At 41.4% G+C, this 15,295-nt stretch overlaps 1 protein-coding gene across 2 annotated transcripts in view; it reads left to right on the forward strand.

Annotated features, from left to right (window-relative positions):
• Positions 1 to 474: 474 nt before the first annotated feature.
• Positions 475 to 15,295, forward strand: part of Zmym6 (zinc finger MYM-type containing 6) — a 36,794-nt gene continuing 21,973 nt past the window's right edge. For both annotated transcript variants that reach the window (XM_055611285.1, XM_055611286.1), the window contains exons 1-6: positions 475 to 1,601; positions 3,928 to 3,994; positions 5,051 to 5,276; positions 9,076 to 9,247; positions 13,516 to 13,666; positions 15,031 to 15,146. In XM_055611285.1, coding sequence (XP_055467260.1) covers positions 1,512 to 1,601; positions 3,928 to 3,994; positions 5,051 to 5,276; positions 9,076 to 9,247; positions 13,516 to 13,666; positions 15,031 to 15,146 — 822 coding nt within the window. In that variant the 5' untranslated portion in view covers positions 475 to 1,511. The remainder of the gene's footprint in view (positions 1,602 to 3,927; positions 3,995 to 5,050; positions 5,277 to 9,075; positions 9,248 to 13,515; positions 13,667 to 15,030; positions 15,147 to 15,295) is intronic.

Raw genomic sequence — 15,295 nt, forward strand, 5'->3', positions numbered from 1 at the left:
GATCTCCTCTTTCCACTTTTTTCATAGCTCAATCTCCGCCTCTTTAAGGAGTCAGCCATAACTGAAATGAGAATGCTGGGATGCCCAGGTCTAAAGCATGATGGGAAAAGAGGGCGGGACTCTGGGCTAGGAACGTCCAATCACCTCCGGTCTAGGGTATAAGCAGGAGTGCGCACGCGCAGCCGATAAGGTCCGTTGCAATAGCTCAGGCGATTCCAGAAGAGGAACTTGTAGTCGTCCCGACGGGGGACCTTGAATGCTGTTGTGCATTCTCCGTCTCGAGCCCTTTCGTGGACTATAGGAAGCCACTCCGACCTGTGGCACCAGATGGGGGGGGGGCGTGGCCCTCCACGTGACCAGACGCCGCAGGAGCCGCTGGGTAGCGTCACGTGACGGGGCGGGGCAGCCCCGGGCGCGGGCCGAGGGGCGGCTCCTCACGTGACCTGCGGCGGGCTCCCCGGCAGTGGTGCCAGGGCACGCCGGGGCTGACGAGCTGGCGGCTCTCGCGGGCGCGCGGCTGGAGCCCGAGCCCCCCCAGCTGGCCCTCGGGGACCGGCTGAGGAATTCCGCTCGCGAACGGGAACGTCGGAGGGCTGGCGGCGTTCAGATGAGGGACAGACGCCCGTAGATCGATACCTCGGTGGCGAGGGGCGGGAAGTCCTCGACCCCGCTGCTCAGCAGGCCTCCGAGGAAATCGGTTTTATCGGTGGCCGGCTTGCATCGACGGAAGGCCTTTAGCGAGGGTTTTCCTCTTTCTGCGCCAGCTTTCATTTATACAGTTAGGGAGTCCAGCAGAGGTTCTCAGCCCCTGGGTCCCCACCCCCGTTGGGTTGCATGGCGGATGTTTACGATTCATCACAGTAGCAGCATTACAGTTATGAAGTAGCAACAAAATAGCTCCTGGTTGGGCGGGTGGTCACCACAACACAGAGAACCTCTGGTTTATAGGAAGACCTTAGGGAAGTCGGCTCTCTCCGACTCCATGGAGGCTCCAGAATGTCCAGTAGGTCCACCTGAAACCGTGAACCTCGTCTTCCACATACTGATGACATACTGAGGTTCCTAATTGCAGCTCAAGCCTGGTGAGAGGCGAAGTTGAGGCAGTTGCCTCATTTGGAGGAAAGCTGATGTGGGTCTTAGTCAGTGACCACGCAGTCAGAAATCGTACTGAGTCCAGCACTCCAAAAACTTTAGTAGCTTCCTTCTGTGGCTCGTTCAGCCAGTCTACACCTCACCAACCTTTAACAGTATAAAGATCACAGTGCCTGTCTAAGACTCTAGGGGAAGTGAGAACCGTTGGAAAGACCTTTCTCACTGGAAGGGAGCTGATCCAGGAGCAGAAAGAATAGTCATAGCCCCAGAAGGGTGGTGCTCAAATGCTCCACCCCAAAGCTATCAGCACGCTAGTCTGAAGGAAAACAAAGCCCTTTATGTTTTAGGAGCCCAGTTATACATTGTTAAGAAGAAATCTTAGTTTTAAGCGGTAGAAAAACTCTGCATAAACAATTAGAATGGAAGACCCTTTGGATGGTGGCTGTGACAAAGCAGCGGTGCAACAAGGGCTTCTGGATAGAATTAAAGAAGAACCTGATGATGTTCAAGTAAGCATTTATTTTGACTTTCAAAATGCTGAAGTTTTTTTTTTTTGGTCTGGGGAACTGAAAATGGCAATCGACAGTTTCTGGTTTATAAGTTGGTACAATCCAACTGATTTTTTTTTTTTTTAAGTCCGTTAAATGAGCGCTACGAAGGCTGGGGTATACACAGTTAAGTAGTAGAGTGCATTCCTAACACCATGAGGTACTGTGTTCAAAAATGAATGTACCTTCCAAAATTCAATGGAAACTCAATACCTGGTGCAGTGCTCCTGGGGATGACCCTGAAAGGTAGTGATCCTAAGTGCAGATTCTGTCATTACCACCAGTGGGTGTGTTGTCAAAGCCAGTTGAGCTCTTTGCTTCCTGTCATTTTTCTTTTTGGGCACTCTCCTACCCTTTGCTACTTTGAAGTGTGGCTAGAAGACTTGGCTAAATGCAGCCCCTGTCTCTTGGAATTCACAGCCTCCAGAACTGTGAGAAAATTCTTTTCCTTATAAATGGATGACCTGTTGCATGGTTTTCTCTTGAAGCAATATGAAAAGGTCTAAGACAAGGGGTTAATCAGGTTTTTTCTTGACAGCTGAGATTATGGTCATATCTACATTATGTGATGACAGGAACTCAAGGTACTCTTACCAATTGAGCTACCTTCCAAGTCTGACCCCCCCCCCCAAAAAAAAACCCCTTTCTGTTTTGAGGTATATCAGGTCATTTAGCCAAAAAAAGTAAAAACAAGGTAATTTACTTCAGCATAAAGGTAGCTTTATATTAACAACTTTTCCTTGTTTTTTAAGGCTTACATTTTCTAACTTCCTTTTTTTGAGACAGAACCTCACCTTGTACAACATACCGTAGCTTGTACCTCACGGTATACCCCAGGCTGGCTAACGACTTGTGCTACCTTTCTTCTTAGTCTCCCCGAGCATTAGGTCTAATAGGCTAAACCACTCCAGGCAACTTTTTTGTGTGGGGATTTGCCCTAGAGCTGTGGTTACAGGCAGTTGTAAGCTGCCCAGTGCTGATGCTGGAACCCAGTTCTGGCCCTCTGCAAGAGAAGAAAATACTCTAAACCGATGAGCCATTTCTCCAGTTTCTGTTGTGATGTTATATACAATAAGCAGATTGTATTGAAATTTTTCTATCTGTTGATCATTGATAAATATGAACCAGGTTTATAGCTTATAAACCTGTTGGCTAAAATGACTAATTTAGGACCTAAGGCCTTAGCTCAGTTGGTGAATGTTTGTCTAAAAGGAACACAAATCTTTAGTTAAGTCCAGCAATGTGTAAGTGTGGTGACTCATGCCTGTAATCCTAGGTAGAGCCCAAAGAATCAGAAGTTCAAGTTCAGTTTAGGCACATGAGACTGTCACAAAGGGAAAAACAAATCACTAATTGTTATCTAAACTGTATGTTACTCCTATTTAATCTCATTTCTCATTCTTTTGTGACTATATCATAAGAAATAAGTAGTAGGCAAGTATATTGGTCTGAGATCAGATTACCAGTATCCACCCAAAGTGCTGAAATACACCCAAAGACCACACCGAGTATGAAACGCCCCTTTGCTAGATGTCAACTAGAAGGCAGCTCAGGTCAGGCAGACTTCCTACAGGCGTCGTAACTCAGACTCCCTTGGAGAGCCACAGTGGTTATTCTCTTGCAACCACAGAGGGAGCTGGTCAGGAAATTTGGAGGGTTACAGAGCAACACTTCTTTGGAAGCTGGATGTCTTTCTGGGTGCTAGAATGCAAATTTAGGTTTTGTTGGGTACTTGAATTCATTGGATATTTTCAAAATCAGTGTTCGAATGTCACTTTTCACCAGGTTCACTTGTTTTCCAATTAAATTGGTTGAAGCAAAATGGTTTTTACATTTCTAATACCTTTTGTATTTTTTACAATAAAAATTTGGTGACAAATTTTAAAAAATTGAGCATAAGGTATAAACAAGGTGTAGAGCGATTGAGGAAAAAACCTGCATTGAGTTCTGGTATCCACATGCACATGTTTACCCGCACACATGCACATACACAAACACATGCATGCACAAGTAAGTAGTGGTCAAGATTGGAGTGGCTACATTCTCATCTTTCAAGATTACTTTTGAAAAGTAGGTATAACTGCAAATTTTTTTTTAATTTTGAAAGATGCTCTTTGTAAAGATTGTATCTGGTCTAATAATTCTGATGTTTGAAATATTTGTGAAAGGACTATGATTAGGGTGTATAAAAGATGTATAATTCTACATGTGCCAAAATGTAGATTTTTAGTTGAATTTCTAGTTACTCATGCATATTTATTTTTCCCTCTTCTCTCTTGTTTTTAAGGAATATGGACCTCAAGAAAGTGAACTTAAAATTAGTGCTGTATTTTCAGCTACTGAAACTTCTCTTGGTAAGAATTAACAACTAAGCTTGTTACAGTTGCTATTGTTTAGTAGAACTGAGAGAAGCATCTCTTCCTGAAAGTTTTTCTCCTTCTTTAGAGTATATCTTTCAGTGTGGGAACTGATTATCATTGGCCTTTAAAAAAAAATGAAAGATGTAGCTGGGTGTGGTGGTGTACAGAGAGGCAGAGGCAGGTAGATCTCTGTGAATTCAAGGCCAGCTAGAGTCTACAAAGAGTCCAGGAGTCCAGGATAGCCAACAGTACACAGAGAAACCTGCCTCAAAAAACCAAAACAGAAAGAAAGAAAGAGAAGAAAAAGAGAAAGAAAGGCAGACATTAAGATTACATCAGAAAGCAATGCATGTATTAAGGAAATGTATATTTTGTAAAAGTTCTGGTTCTAGCTGGGTATGGTAGAACATGTCTTTAATTCCATCACTTGGGAGACAGAGGCAGGAAGATCTCTGAGTTCAAGGCCAGCCTGGTCTACTGAGTGAGTTCTAGGACAGCCAGGGCTACACAGAGAAACCTTGTCTTGAAATGAAAACAAACTCCAACCAAACGAAAACTGTAAAACTGTTCTGTTTTTGTTAAGTTATACATGTACAGATATATGCGTACAAGATTACAGGTTCATACCTGTAATCACAGTACTTGTGAGTCCAAGACAGGAGGATCATAAATTTGAGCCCATCTTGGGTTCAAATATATATATAGTGTGACTCTGTCTCAAGGGGAAAGAAAAGATCTTGTTTAGCATGTGTGTATATGAAAGCTGGTTTCTAATTAACATGATACTTACAAGAGTTTTCTTAGAAAAGAAAATATAAAGCTGAGCGCAGTGGTGCATATCTTTAAGCCCAGCACTCAGGGAGGCAGAGGCAGGCACATCTCTGTGAGTTCAAGGCCAGCTTGGTCTACAAAGTGAGTCCAGGACAGGCAGGGCTACACAGAGAAACCCTGTCTCAAACAAAACAAAACAAACAACAATGAAAAATATATGCATTAGTGGAACTAAAATTGCTTTCTTTTTTGTCTTTATTTTGTTTCTTGTCTTGCTAGGCCTTCAGCTTGGTCTACCATCATCCGACCCAAATACATCATTTCCTTCAGTTCCAGCTGCTCCTGTGTTTTGTTCTGGTTGTAAAACAGCACTTCCTAAGGGGCAAACTACATATCGTAAGGCAGGGTCTGCTCAGCTTTTCTGTTCCATGGGATGCATCAGCAGATACTCCTCAGCTGTCTACATTCCACCTCTTCCCAAGAGAACCTGCAAACACTGCTTCAAGTACAGTTCCTAAGTTCTCACTTCCCTTTTCTCTTGAATGTTGAGACAAGGTCTCTCTGTGTCATCCTGGCTGTCCTAGAACTCTCTATATAGACCAGGCTGACCACTTATCTTTGTCTCAAGTGTCAGGGTTAGAGGTGTGCACCGGCATGCCTGGCTTCCTTGCTTTACTTCGGAAATTGTATATTTTAGTTCAAACATGGTACTGCCACTTTTAATCTCTTTAGCATTTTTCTAAGGAAATCTCTTTTTAGTTTAGTGCAGGAATTTGGGAATTAAAGTTTTGTAGCATTGAGTGTTGCCTAAACCAGTCTTCTCTCACTTTTAGTTTAAAATTTACTGTGAAATGAAATAAACAGTTGGTGAGAATTGTAGAATTAGTTCTGTAACTGTGGATAGCCACTACTTAAATAGAGCAGTTCTCTAAATTAATTGAGGAGTAGAAAATAATACTGTCTGTCTCTCTCTCTCTTTTTTTTTTTTTTTTGGTGTTTTGATACAGGGTTTCTCTGTGTAGCGTTGACTGTCCTGGAACTCTGTAGACCAGGCTGGCCTCCAGCTCACAAAGATCTGCCCGAGTTTGCCAGCCAAGCGCTAGGATTAAAGGCGTGCGGCACTGCCACCTGAAATGATGTCTCTCAGTAGGGTATAAAAGTTATTTATCTGTTTAGAAAGTGACAGTTGAGACAGTGACAAAAATATCCTTTGTTTTTATAACTCTCACGGGCTTTTGTTGGGATCGTTGTTGTTTTACAGTGATGCTTTGGTACAGAGGTGAAGAAACAGCAGAGTCATGTAAACATCTTCAGTACATTTGGTGAATAGACATTTTTGCTTGTTTTTCTGGTTGTTTATTTTCATGAATATAGTGTGAAGCTTTTAGTTTTTACCCATGTTTCATTCTCTCAACTATTGAGACTCTACTCAGTGGCCATTACATGGCTCCAGACCTTGACATGTGTCCTCTTTTGAGGCAGCAGCTGCCTGGAGTAGAGGAAGAATGAGAAAACAAAAGTCTTAAAAGTTTGTGCAGCCTCTGGGCAAGCCGGCACACACCTTTGACCCTGATACTCAGGAGGTAGAGGCAGGCGGAGTCTGAGGCCAGTCTGATCTACAGAGTGAGTTCCAGGACAGCCAGGGCTATATAGAGAAACCCTGTATCGAAAAACAAAAAACAAAGTTTCTGCATCTACTAGTTAACAGCAGATAACACAAGAATTTAGGATCTTGAGTTTTTTTTTTTTTTTTTAAGACAAGGTTTAATCTTAGCACTGGAGAAGTAGAGGCAGGTGAATCTCTTTGAGTTCAAGACCAGTCTGGAATGAATTTCAGGATAGCCAGGGCTACACATAGAAACCCTATCTTGAAAACAAAAAACAAAAGGGCTGGAGCTCTGGTGGCTCAGCGGCTAAGAGCACTGTCTGTTCTTCCAGAGGTCCTGAGTTCAATTCCCAGCTACCGTGTGGTGGCTCACAACCATCTATAATGAGATCTGGTGCCCTCTTCTGGCCTGCAGGCCTACAGGCAGGCAGACATTGTATACATAAATACATCTTTACAAAAAAGGAAAAAAAGGCTTGGTTTTAAGGCTGTGTTCAGCTGTAGAGCACTTACTTGGCATGTTGGAGGTCCTGGTCCATTTCCAGTGCTGGAGGAGGAGGTTTAGATAAGGTTCTGTTACATTCAGACCTTGGCTAGATATTTGAAATATATATACTTTTTTTGAGGTAGAGTGTCCTGTTGATATTTTAACTTTCCTAAACATCAGGTTTTCATTAGGTAATATGTACTTCCTAGGATTTTAATGAGGCAGCATTAACACATAACTTAGCATATTATAAATGCTTAATAAATGGGAACTTACTAATAAAGATTTTAAGTAATTATGTATTTGTAATTATATTTGTAGTTTTGTAATAATATATGTGCATGGCGTTTTCTTAATTTGTATGTATATGCGTGTTTTCCTTGCTTGTCCTCCGCCTGTGCACCACATGTATGCCTGATGCCCGAGGAGGCCAAAGAAGGCTTCAGATCTGCTGGAACTGAAGTTACAGAGGGTTGTGAGTTGCCATGGGAGTACTAGGACTCAGATCTGGGCCCACTGAAAGAGCATCCAGTGCTTTTAACCCATAAGCCTTTTCTTCAGGCTCAGTTTTTTGTTTTATTTTGTTTTTTGGTATTTGTGTTTTTGAGGCAAGGTCTCCTGTAGCTCAGATTGGCCTTGAAACTGACTTGATCTTGAAATTGTATCCTCATTGGCCCTACCTCTCAAGTACTGGAATTATAGACAAGTGCCATTACTCCCATCTAAATATAATTTATTTCTGTTTTTAGTGAAAAAACATCTTAAGAATCACTATTTGATCTGTATGCAAGCTGAATTTGATCACTAGCACCCACATAAAATGTTGGGTATACTCCTGGGCACAGTTGCTCACACCTTTAATCCCAGAATTTGGGAGACAGCCTGAGGGGGATGAGTCTCTGACCTGAGGCTAGCCCAGGCCACATAGTGTATTCCAGGCCAGCCAGGACTACATAGTGAGATGCTTTTTAAAAAATTTTAAAACCCTCTGGGAGGCAGAGGCAAGTGGATCTCTATGAGTTTGAGGCCAGCCTGGTCTACAAAGTTAGTCCAGGATGGCCAAGGCTATACAGAGAAACCCTGTCTCTTGAAAAGAAAAAAAAAAAAAATTAAAATGCTGGGCCTAGTGGTGAATGTTTGTAATCCTAGCACTGGGGAGGTGGACACATGAGGATCCCTGGGGCTAGATGACCAGGCAGCATATGGTGATTGGAGAGCCGCAGGCCCCTGTGAAAAACAGGGTGGGCAGTGCTTAAGGAGGAAAGACTCCCCTCTGCACACACATGCACATACCCGAGCCACGTAAAAATAGAATGTGTGCAAAGTATCGGCTAGTAGAATGGTTAACCCTGGACTTTCTGGATTTCAGTTATGGTGGTGTTGTGACTGTGAGAAGCAATTTAACCTCTCATTTAGTCTCTTTGTCTGAAAGGGGAAAATCATCATTACTTATTTTGTGGCCTCCCTCCACTCATATTTCTACTTTGAATGTTTCCTTTAATTTTTATATGTTTGAGAAGAATAGCAGTATTTAGCCTCTATCTTACTGGGTGTTGCTTTCAGTGCTTTTGTTTTAGAGTAGTCTAGCCTTGAACTCACAGAGTTCCGCCTGCCTCTGCCTCCCACGCCACCATGCCTGGCTGCTTTTTAATACTTATTATAATAATTGGCTTTTATAAAATGGCTCTAGAACTCTCACAGAACTGCTAAGTTATTTGTGTTGCATTCTTTCTGACATAGCTAAGCTTTATATAGCATGCTAATGTTTATATTAATTTCTTCATAGTTCATTAAAATTGAGAATTATAATTAAAAATTATTTTATGATTTCAGGCAAGATTCCACTATTGATAGCTGTTTGGTAGAGGACACGTGTTCTGTGGTCTGAGCTGTGGGATGGGTACTGAATTTAGTCTCACTGACTCCAGCAGAGAGCTGGAAGTCTTCTTTTTGTTAAATATAATTCTTGAACAGATGCACTCATTAGATATCATAAACCCCACTTTACACATGAGGTAATAGAGACAATAATTGCTTTACTCATAATCATTTAACTGAGAAGTAACAGAGCTAATCATCAAAGCTGTGCTTCAGATGATTGATGCAGGTTTTTTCTACTGTGCAGGAGTCACTCCTAGCTAAAATACATTTGCCTCCCAGAGAGGAAGAAGGTAAAATCATTGCACATTTGTTTCTGTTATTTGTTTTTAGAGATATTTTAAATCCACTGGATGTGATCCCAACCCAGTTTGAAAATTCCTCTTTCTGCAAAGATTTCTGCAGCCAGGCATGCCTGTCTTCTTATGAGCTTAAGAGGCCTGTTGTTACCATATATACCAGCAGCATTTCAACTGAGTGCAGTATGTGTCAGAAGTGCACTGACGTAAGTCTAAGTTATACTTTACTTTCATTGGAATTTTATTCAGAGAGATGATATATTCTCTCTCTCTCTCTCTCTCTTCCTCTCTCTCCCCGTCTCTTTCAAGACAGTATTTTGCTGTGTAATTCAGGCTGGCCTCAACCTTGAGGCAGTCTTCCTGTTTCAGCCTCCCAAGTGCAGAGATTATAATGCCACTATGCCTGGCTGAAAATCAAAATATGTATCTGTATTATATCGTAGATTAGATTTGAAATTAAATTTCAAAGCCAGGTGCAGTGGGACACAACTTTAATTCCAGCACTTGGGAGGGAGAAATCACAGACTAAAGATCACAGAGTGGATCTCTGTGAGTTCAAGGCCAGCTGGTCTACTATATAGAGTTCAAGGACACCAGGGCTACAAAATAAGACCCGTCTTGAAAAAAATAAAGAGGAGGAGGAGGAAGAGGAAGAAGGAAAATAGGGAAAGATGAATGGATGGATGAAATTAAATTGTGGTACAAGGTCTTTATAGTGATGCTTGTTTTTTCAAAATTTCACACAACAAGCTCCTTGTGAACTGTTGTGAGAACTATGGGGAGTATTGTTTGAATAACTGTGACCTTCCTGTCCCTGAAGAGTTTAGTTCAACAGATGCCCTGGTGTACAAGCAGGTATGGATTTCTGCTGCGGAGCATGTAGGCTTTCTCCTGAGCTGGTTGTGCAAGAGTGAGCCGAAGTGAGCTGAAAGCAGAAGTTCCTCCCCATTCATCCTGATGTGATTTTCTCTCTAGGGAAATGGAGAGATTCCACTTACAGATGGTTGTATAGTGACATAATTAAGATGAAATAGGCCACTTTAAAAAATTTATTCATGGTTCAGAACTTAACAGTTATAACTTCATGATTTGTTATATGAAATATTGATACTGAAAACTCCTCATAGATAAACCATGAGCAAGAGTTAAAAGCCAAAAACTGATTGAAAAGCTAAAACATTTTTTCCCCACATAAGATTTTTATTGATCTTCTGTTTTTTTTAAAATCTATTAATTCATTATTGATATACAGCATTCTGCCTGCATGTGTGCCTACACACCAGAGGAGGGCAACAGATCTCACTATAGATGACTGTGAGCCACCATGTGGTTGCTGGGAATTGAACTCAGGACTTTTGGAAGAATAGCCAGTGCTCTTAACCTTTGAGCCATCTCTCCAGCCCAGTCCTCTGGGAGTTTTGCATCATGTACCCCAATCCCTTCCTAGTCCTTCCACGTCTGCCCCATTTTGTGGTTCCCCACAAAAGAAGTAAAAGATAAAAATAATTAAAAAAAAAAAAAAAAGGAAAAGAAAGGGTAAAAAGATTCACTTTATTTGAATATTCTCTGGAGCATGGTCAAATTCTTAGTGGCCTAAAATAAAACTGAGTCCTACCCCTCCCACACCTCTGCAGAAGCCATTGATTATGGAGAGCATCTCTGTACATTTTTAGGAGTTCTCTTGGGTGTCTTCCTGTCTAGGCTGTTAAATTTGGGAGAAGGGTGGCAGCTAGGGGTTGTCACAGCAGCTGTCCATGTTTCTCTTGAACTGTGCATCTGCAGTCATTGATATAACAGCAGAAGTAGACTTCTGGCTCTTCATAGTAGTGGGAGCGTGGGTGACAGGCCTCCACTTGGTTTCTGGCGACAGTAAAGACCACAAACATGGCCTCCTGCTGCAGCAGGACCACAGACCCAGACAAATCCCTCAGAGGCTACCTGAACCGTGGACATCAACATGGCCTCAGGTGGCAGTGCAGGGCACTCATTTCAATATGAACCCCAGGAGCAGCCCAGTCTACTAACACATGTGGTTTCAGGCTGCAGCACAGATCATGGACATCTAAACAACCATCATGCTAACACTGGCCACAGACATCAACACAGACCCCAGCTGCAGTAGGGCCTCAAACCTGGATGTGGCCTTTGGTGGCAGTGAGGACCCAGATAACACCATGGTCTCAGGTGGTAGCTTAGGCCACCCTTATCAATGTGGCCTGTGATGGGAGCCCAGCTCCCGGGCCTCTACGTGGCCCCAGGCTGCAGCATGGACCAGGGACCTCTGCATGCTCTTGGGTGGAAACTTGTGCCACAAACACCAATCTAGCCCTGCGGGGTTCAGCGTGGGGGGGGGTGCTCAGGTGGTCACATGCCTGGCTGGCTCTCACCTTTTTAAGTCTGGTTAAATATGATATCTGTTTTAGTTTTAATTACTACTGGTTGAGATTTCTTTTTCTTTTGTGTGTGTGTGTTTATATGTATTTGGGCATGTATATGTGGGTCTGAAATTGATAATAGGAGTCTTTATTAATTGCTTTGTACCTTATTCACTGAGGCAAAGTTTCTCAGTTCAACTCACAACTTACCAGCTCAAACAGTCTACTTAGCCATCTTGTCCTGGATATCCTGTTGCTACCTTCCAAATGCTGGAATTACAGGTAGGGACTACCAAACCTACTTGACATTTATGTGGGTACTAGGGATTTGAACTGTAGTCCTTTTGCCTGTGTGGCAATTGCTTTAACTATTGCATTATCATCCTAGCCTCTTTTCTTAAAGCTCTTATAAAGGATGTAAATGATAATGAATTTTTTAGGGACTAAGGGGATAGTTCAGTTGGTAGAGTCCTTGCAGACATGAGAACCTGAATTTCATCCCTATAAGCCACATAGCTGCTTGTATTTATGTATACATATAATCCTAGTGGAAAAGGTTTATTTCTGGGGCTTACTGGCTGGCTAGCATTGGTTCTTTTGCAAATTCCAGGCCATTGAAAGACTGTCTCAAAAAAAAAAAAAGTGATACCCAAGGTTAACCCCAACTCCCACATATATGTGCATACATGTTCATGACGACACACTCAATGAACCTGCACACATGAACATAGAATTCCTTTACTAGCAAATTTTTGATGTGTTATTCCTTTTCCTTTTATCATTAAAAAGTATTTTATTTTTCAGGAATTGCCGCTTTTGGCAGTCCAGTTACTACTATCACAGGAAAATAACCACTGCTTTTTATCTGTGACCTAAGTATCAGTTCCTTCTCTAATCTGAGACAGGCATTATATTCTTCCAGATTTGTGAGGCCCATTTTTACTACGCAGATTGTGTGAAACTTCATAATGTATATTTCTTTACCATCTGCCTCCTTACTAAAAGATTTGCCATTGTGTTAGTAACAGTTTTAGAGTTAAAAATTGCTTACCATGGAGTTTGGCTTATGATAAGCATTCAGAAATCAATACTGTCTAAATGGTGGTCATGATTATTTGTTAACATGGCTAGACTCAATAGTTCATTATGTAATTTATCCCTACTTATTGTGACACTCATCTTGTTTAGGAAATGGTTTTATAGGATCTCCTTATGAATTAAGCATCATTTCCATCTCTTGTTGAAGAATCACTCAATGTTGATAGCTTTAAAAGTTATGAACTTTTTTTTTTTTGTTTGTTTTTTGAGATAGGGTTTCTCCATGTAGGCTTGGCTGTTCTGGACTACTTTGTACACCAGGCTTTTCTAGAACTCACAGAGATCTGCCTGCCTCTGCCTCCCTGAGTGCTGGGATCACAGGCATGTGCCACCATGCCCGGCTGATAAATTTCCCTCTAGTGAGGTCCAGATCTGATCTGAGGATGGCTGTATGCTTCAGGGATTACTTAATATTCGTTTATGACTAGGAAAGTGTGTCATCAGTACATCATTCAGTACGTAGTGGGTGCTCTGTTGTTGAGTTTCTTTAGTTTTGTAGCTAAGGCTGGCCTTAGGCTCCTGAGCCTTCTGCCTCTATCTTCCAGTTATTGGGACATCGTAACTAGCTGGGCTCTTTTTTTTCATTGCTGGATTTAAAAAAATTTCATATGTATGATTTCGTGTGTGTGTCTGTGTGTATTAGTGAGTACGTGTGCATGCCGTGGCATATGTGTGATTGTCAGAGGACATCATTGTTGTCACGCTCTTTCTTCCCTGTTTGAGGCAGGGTCTAGAGCTGTGTATGTCAGGCAGGCTAGCTTGTGAAGTTCTGGTGGTTCTGTCTCTACACCCCATCTTACTGAAGGAGCACTGGGATTATACACATACACTTGTCTCTGGTATTATTTGGGATTTGGAAATCTGAACTGCAGTCCTCATGTTTTGCATAGTAAGCATTTTATCCACTGAGCCATCTCTCTGGCCCTTTCTTATCTGAAACAATAACTAATTATGTTTGAACTTATGCTTGTACACATCTTATGTTATTGCTGTCCTAATAGAATTTGACCAACAAGCCACTCTATGCCTTGGGGACTTCACCAATGCTGTCTGCTGAAATGATCAAGACTACAAATGACCCAGGAAGAACACAGCTTTTCTGCTCTATTAATTGCTTATCTGCGTACAGAATTAGGAGTGTTATTTCTTCAGGTAATGATTAAATTTGATAAATCTATAGATTTAGTAACATATCAAAGATGACCATAACTGCTGTTATTTAATTTTGTTATAGACTAATTTTATTTCGTATGGCTAAAAACCCAAGACTGATTTACTTTTGAAGAACTGATAATAAAGGAAAATAGATTTTCATTGATACTCTTTTTTTTTTTTGTAGAATACATTTTATGGTTTCATGTGTAAAAAAAAAAATATAAGTTTTAAGCTAATTTTTTTTCTAAGATTTATTTTATTATGTATGTAATGTCCTGTCTGCATGTACACCTGAACACCAGAAGAGGGCACCAGATCTCATTATAGATGGTCATTAGCCACCATGTGGTTGCTGGGAATTGAACTCAGTACCTCTGGAAGAGCAAGCAGTGCTCTTAACCTCTGAGCCATCTCTCCAGCCCTAGTTTTTCTCTTTTAAAAATATTTTATTAAAATTATTTAAAAATAAAAAAATATTAAAAAAAAAGAAAAAATATTTTATTACTGCATTTTGTGTGCCTGTTTTGTCTGCATGTATGTCTATCCATATGTCTATCCACCATGTGCATGCCTGTTGCCTGTGGAGGCCAGAAGAGGGTATTGGATCCTCTGAAATTGTAGTTACAGATGCTGTGAAACCACCATGTAGGAGCTAGAAATCTAATCCATGTCTTCTTGAAGAGCAGTCAGTGCTCTTAACCACTGAACCACTTCTCCAGTCCTTTAAGTTAGTTTTTGATGAGTAGGAGTTATGTGAAGATAGTTGTTGTAGTTAGATTTAGAGATCACTGTAAAGTTCTGTGTTATTTTTTATGTTATACTTCCATATTCATGGGTTTTATATTCAACCAACCACACCTCAAAAGCAAATGCTGGGCTGGTGATGCACACCTTAATCCCATCACTCAGGGGCCAGAGGCACTGGGATCTCGGGGAGTTTGAGGCCAGCCTGGTCTACATAGTGAAGTCCAGCACATGCAGGGCTGCTGCTGAGACCCCTGTCTTAAAATAACAACAATAACATTAAAAAACCCTCATCAAATATAACTGAACTTTACAGAGATTTTTAACAATTATGTTTCTGAAAGTTATATCAGCTATTTACATGATATTTGCATTTTGTTAGGTATTTTAAGTAATTAGGAATGATCTGTAAAATGCAGATACTGTGGTACCATTCTGTAAGATGGACATAAGCATCTGTCTGCAGATGTTGGACATCTGTGGGGAAAGTCTGGGAGCTAGTCTTCCGAGGACATAAGGAGAGGCTGTGCTTAGTATTTGATATTTTTTTTCTTTGCTACTAGACTTTTGGGTCATTTGTGCATGTGTGAAACATTGTGGTTTTTTTTGTCATTAAGGTCTCCAGGTTTTGTGTCATAGTTGTAAAACCGCAGCAGTTCCTCAATATCACCTAGCTATGTCAAATGGAACGATCTGCAGTTTCTGTAGCTCCAACTGTGTGTTGGCTTTCCAGGTATGATGGAAGGTGCTATTTCTTTCTAGTTCTCTCAGGCATTGATATATGGCAGAACATTGTAAAAGATCCTTCCTTCCTTCCTTCCTTCCTTCCTTCCTTCCTTCCTTCCTTCCTTCCTTCCTTCCTTCCTTCCTTCCTTCCTTCCT

The sequence above is a fragment of the Psammomys obesus genome, unplaced genomic scaffold (genome assembly GCF_907164565.1).
Source record: "Psammomys obesus unplaced genomic scaffold, mPsaObe1.curated_primary_1811, whole genome shotgun sequence".
Classification (NCBI taxonomy): Eukaryota; Metazoa; Chordata; class Mammalia; order Rodentia; family Muridae; genus Psammomys; species Psammomys obesus.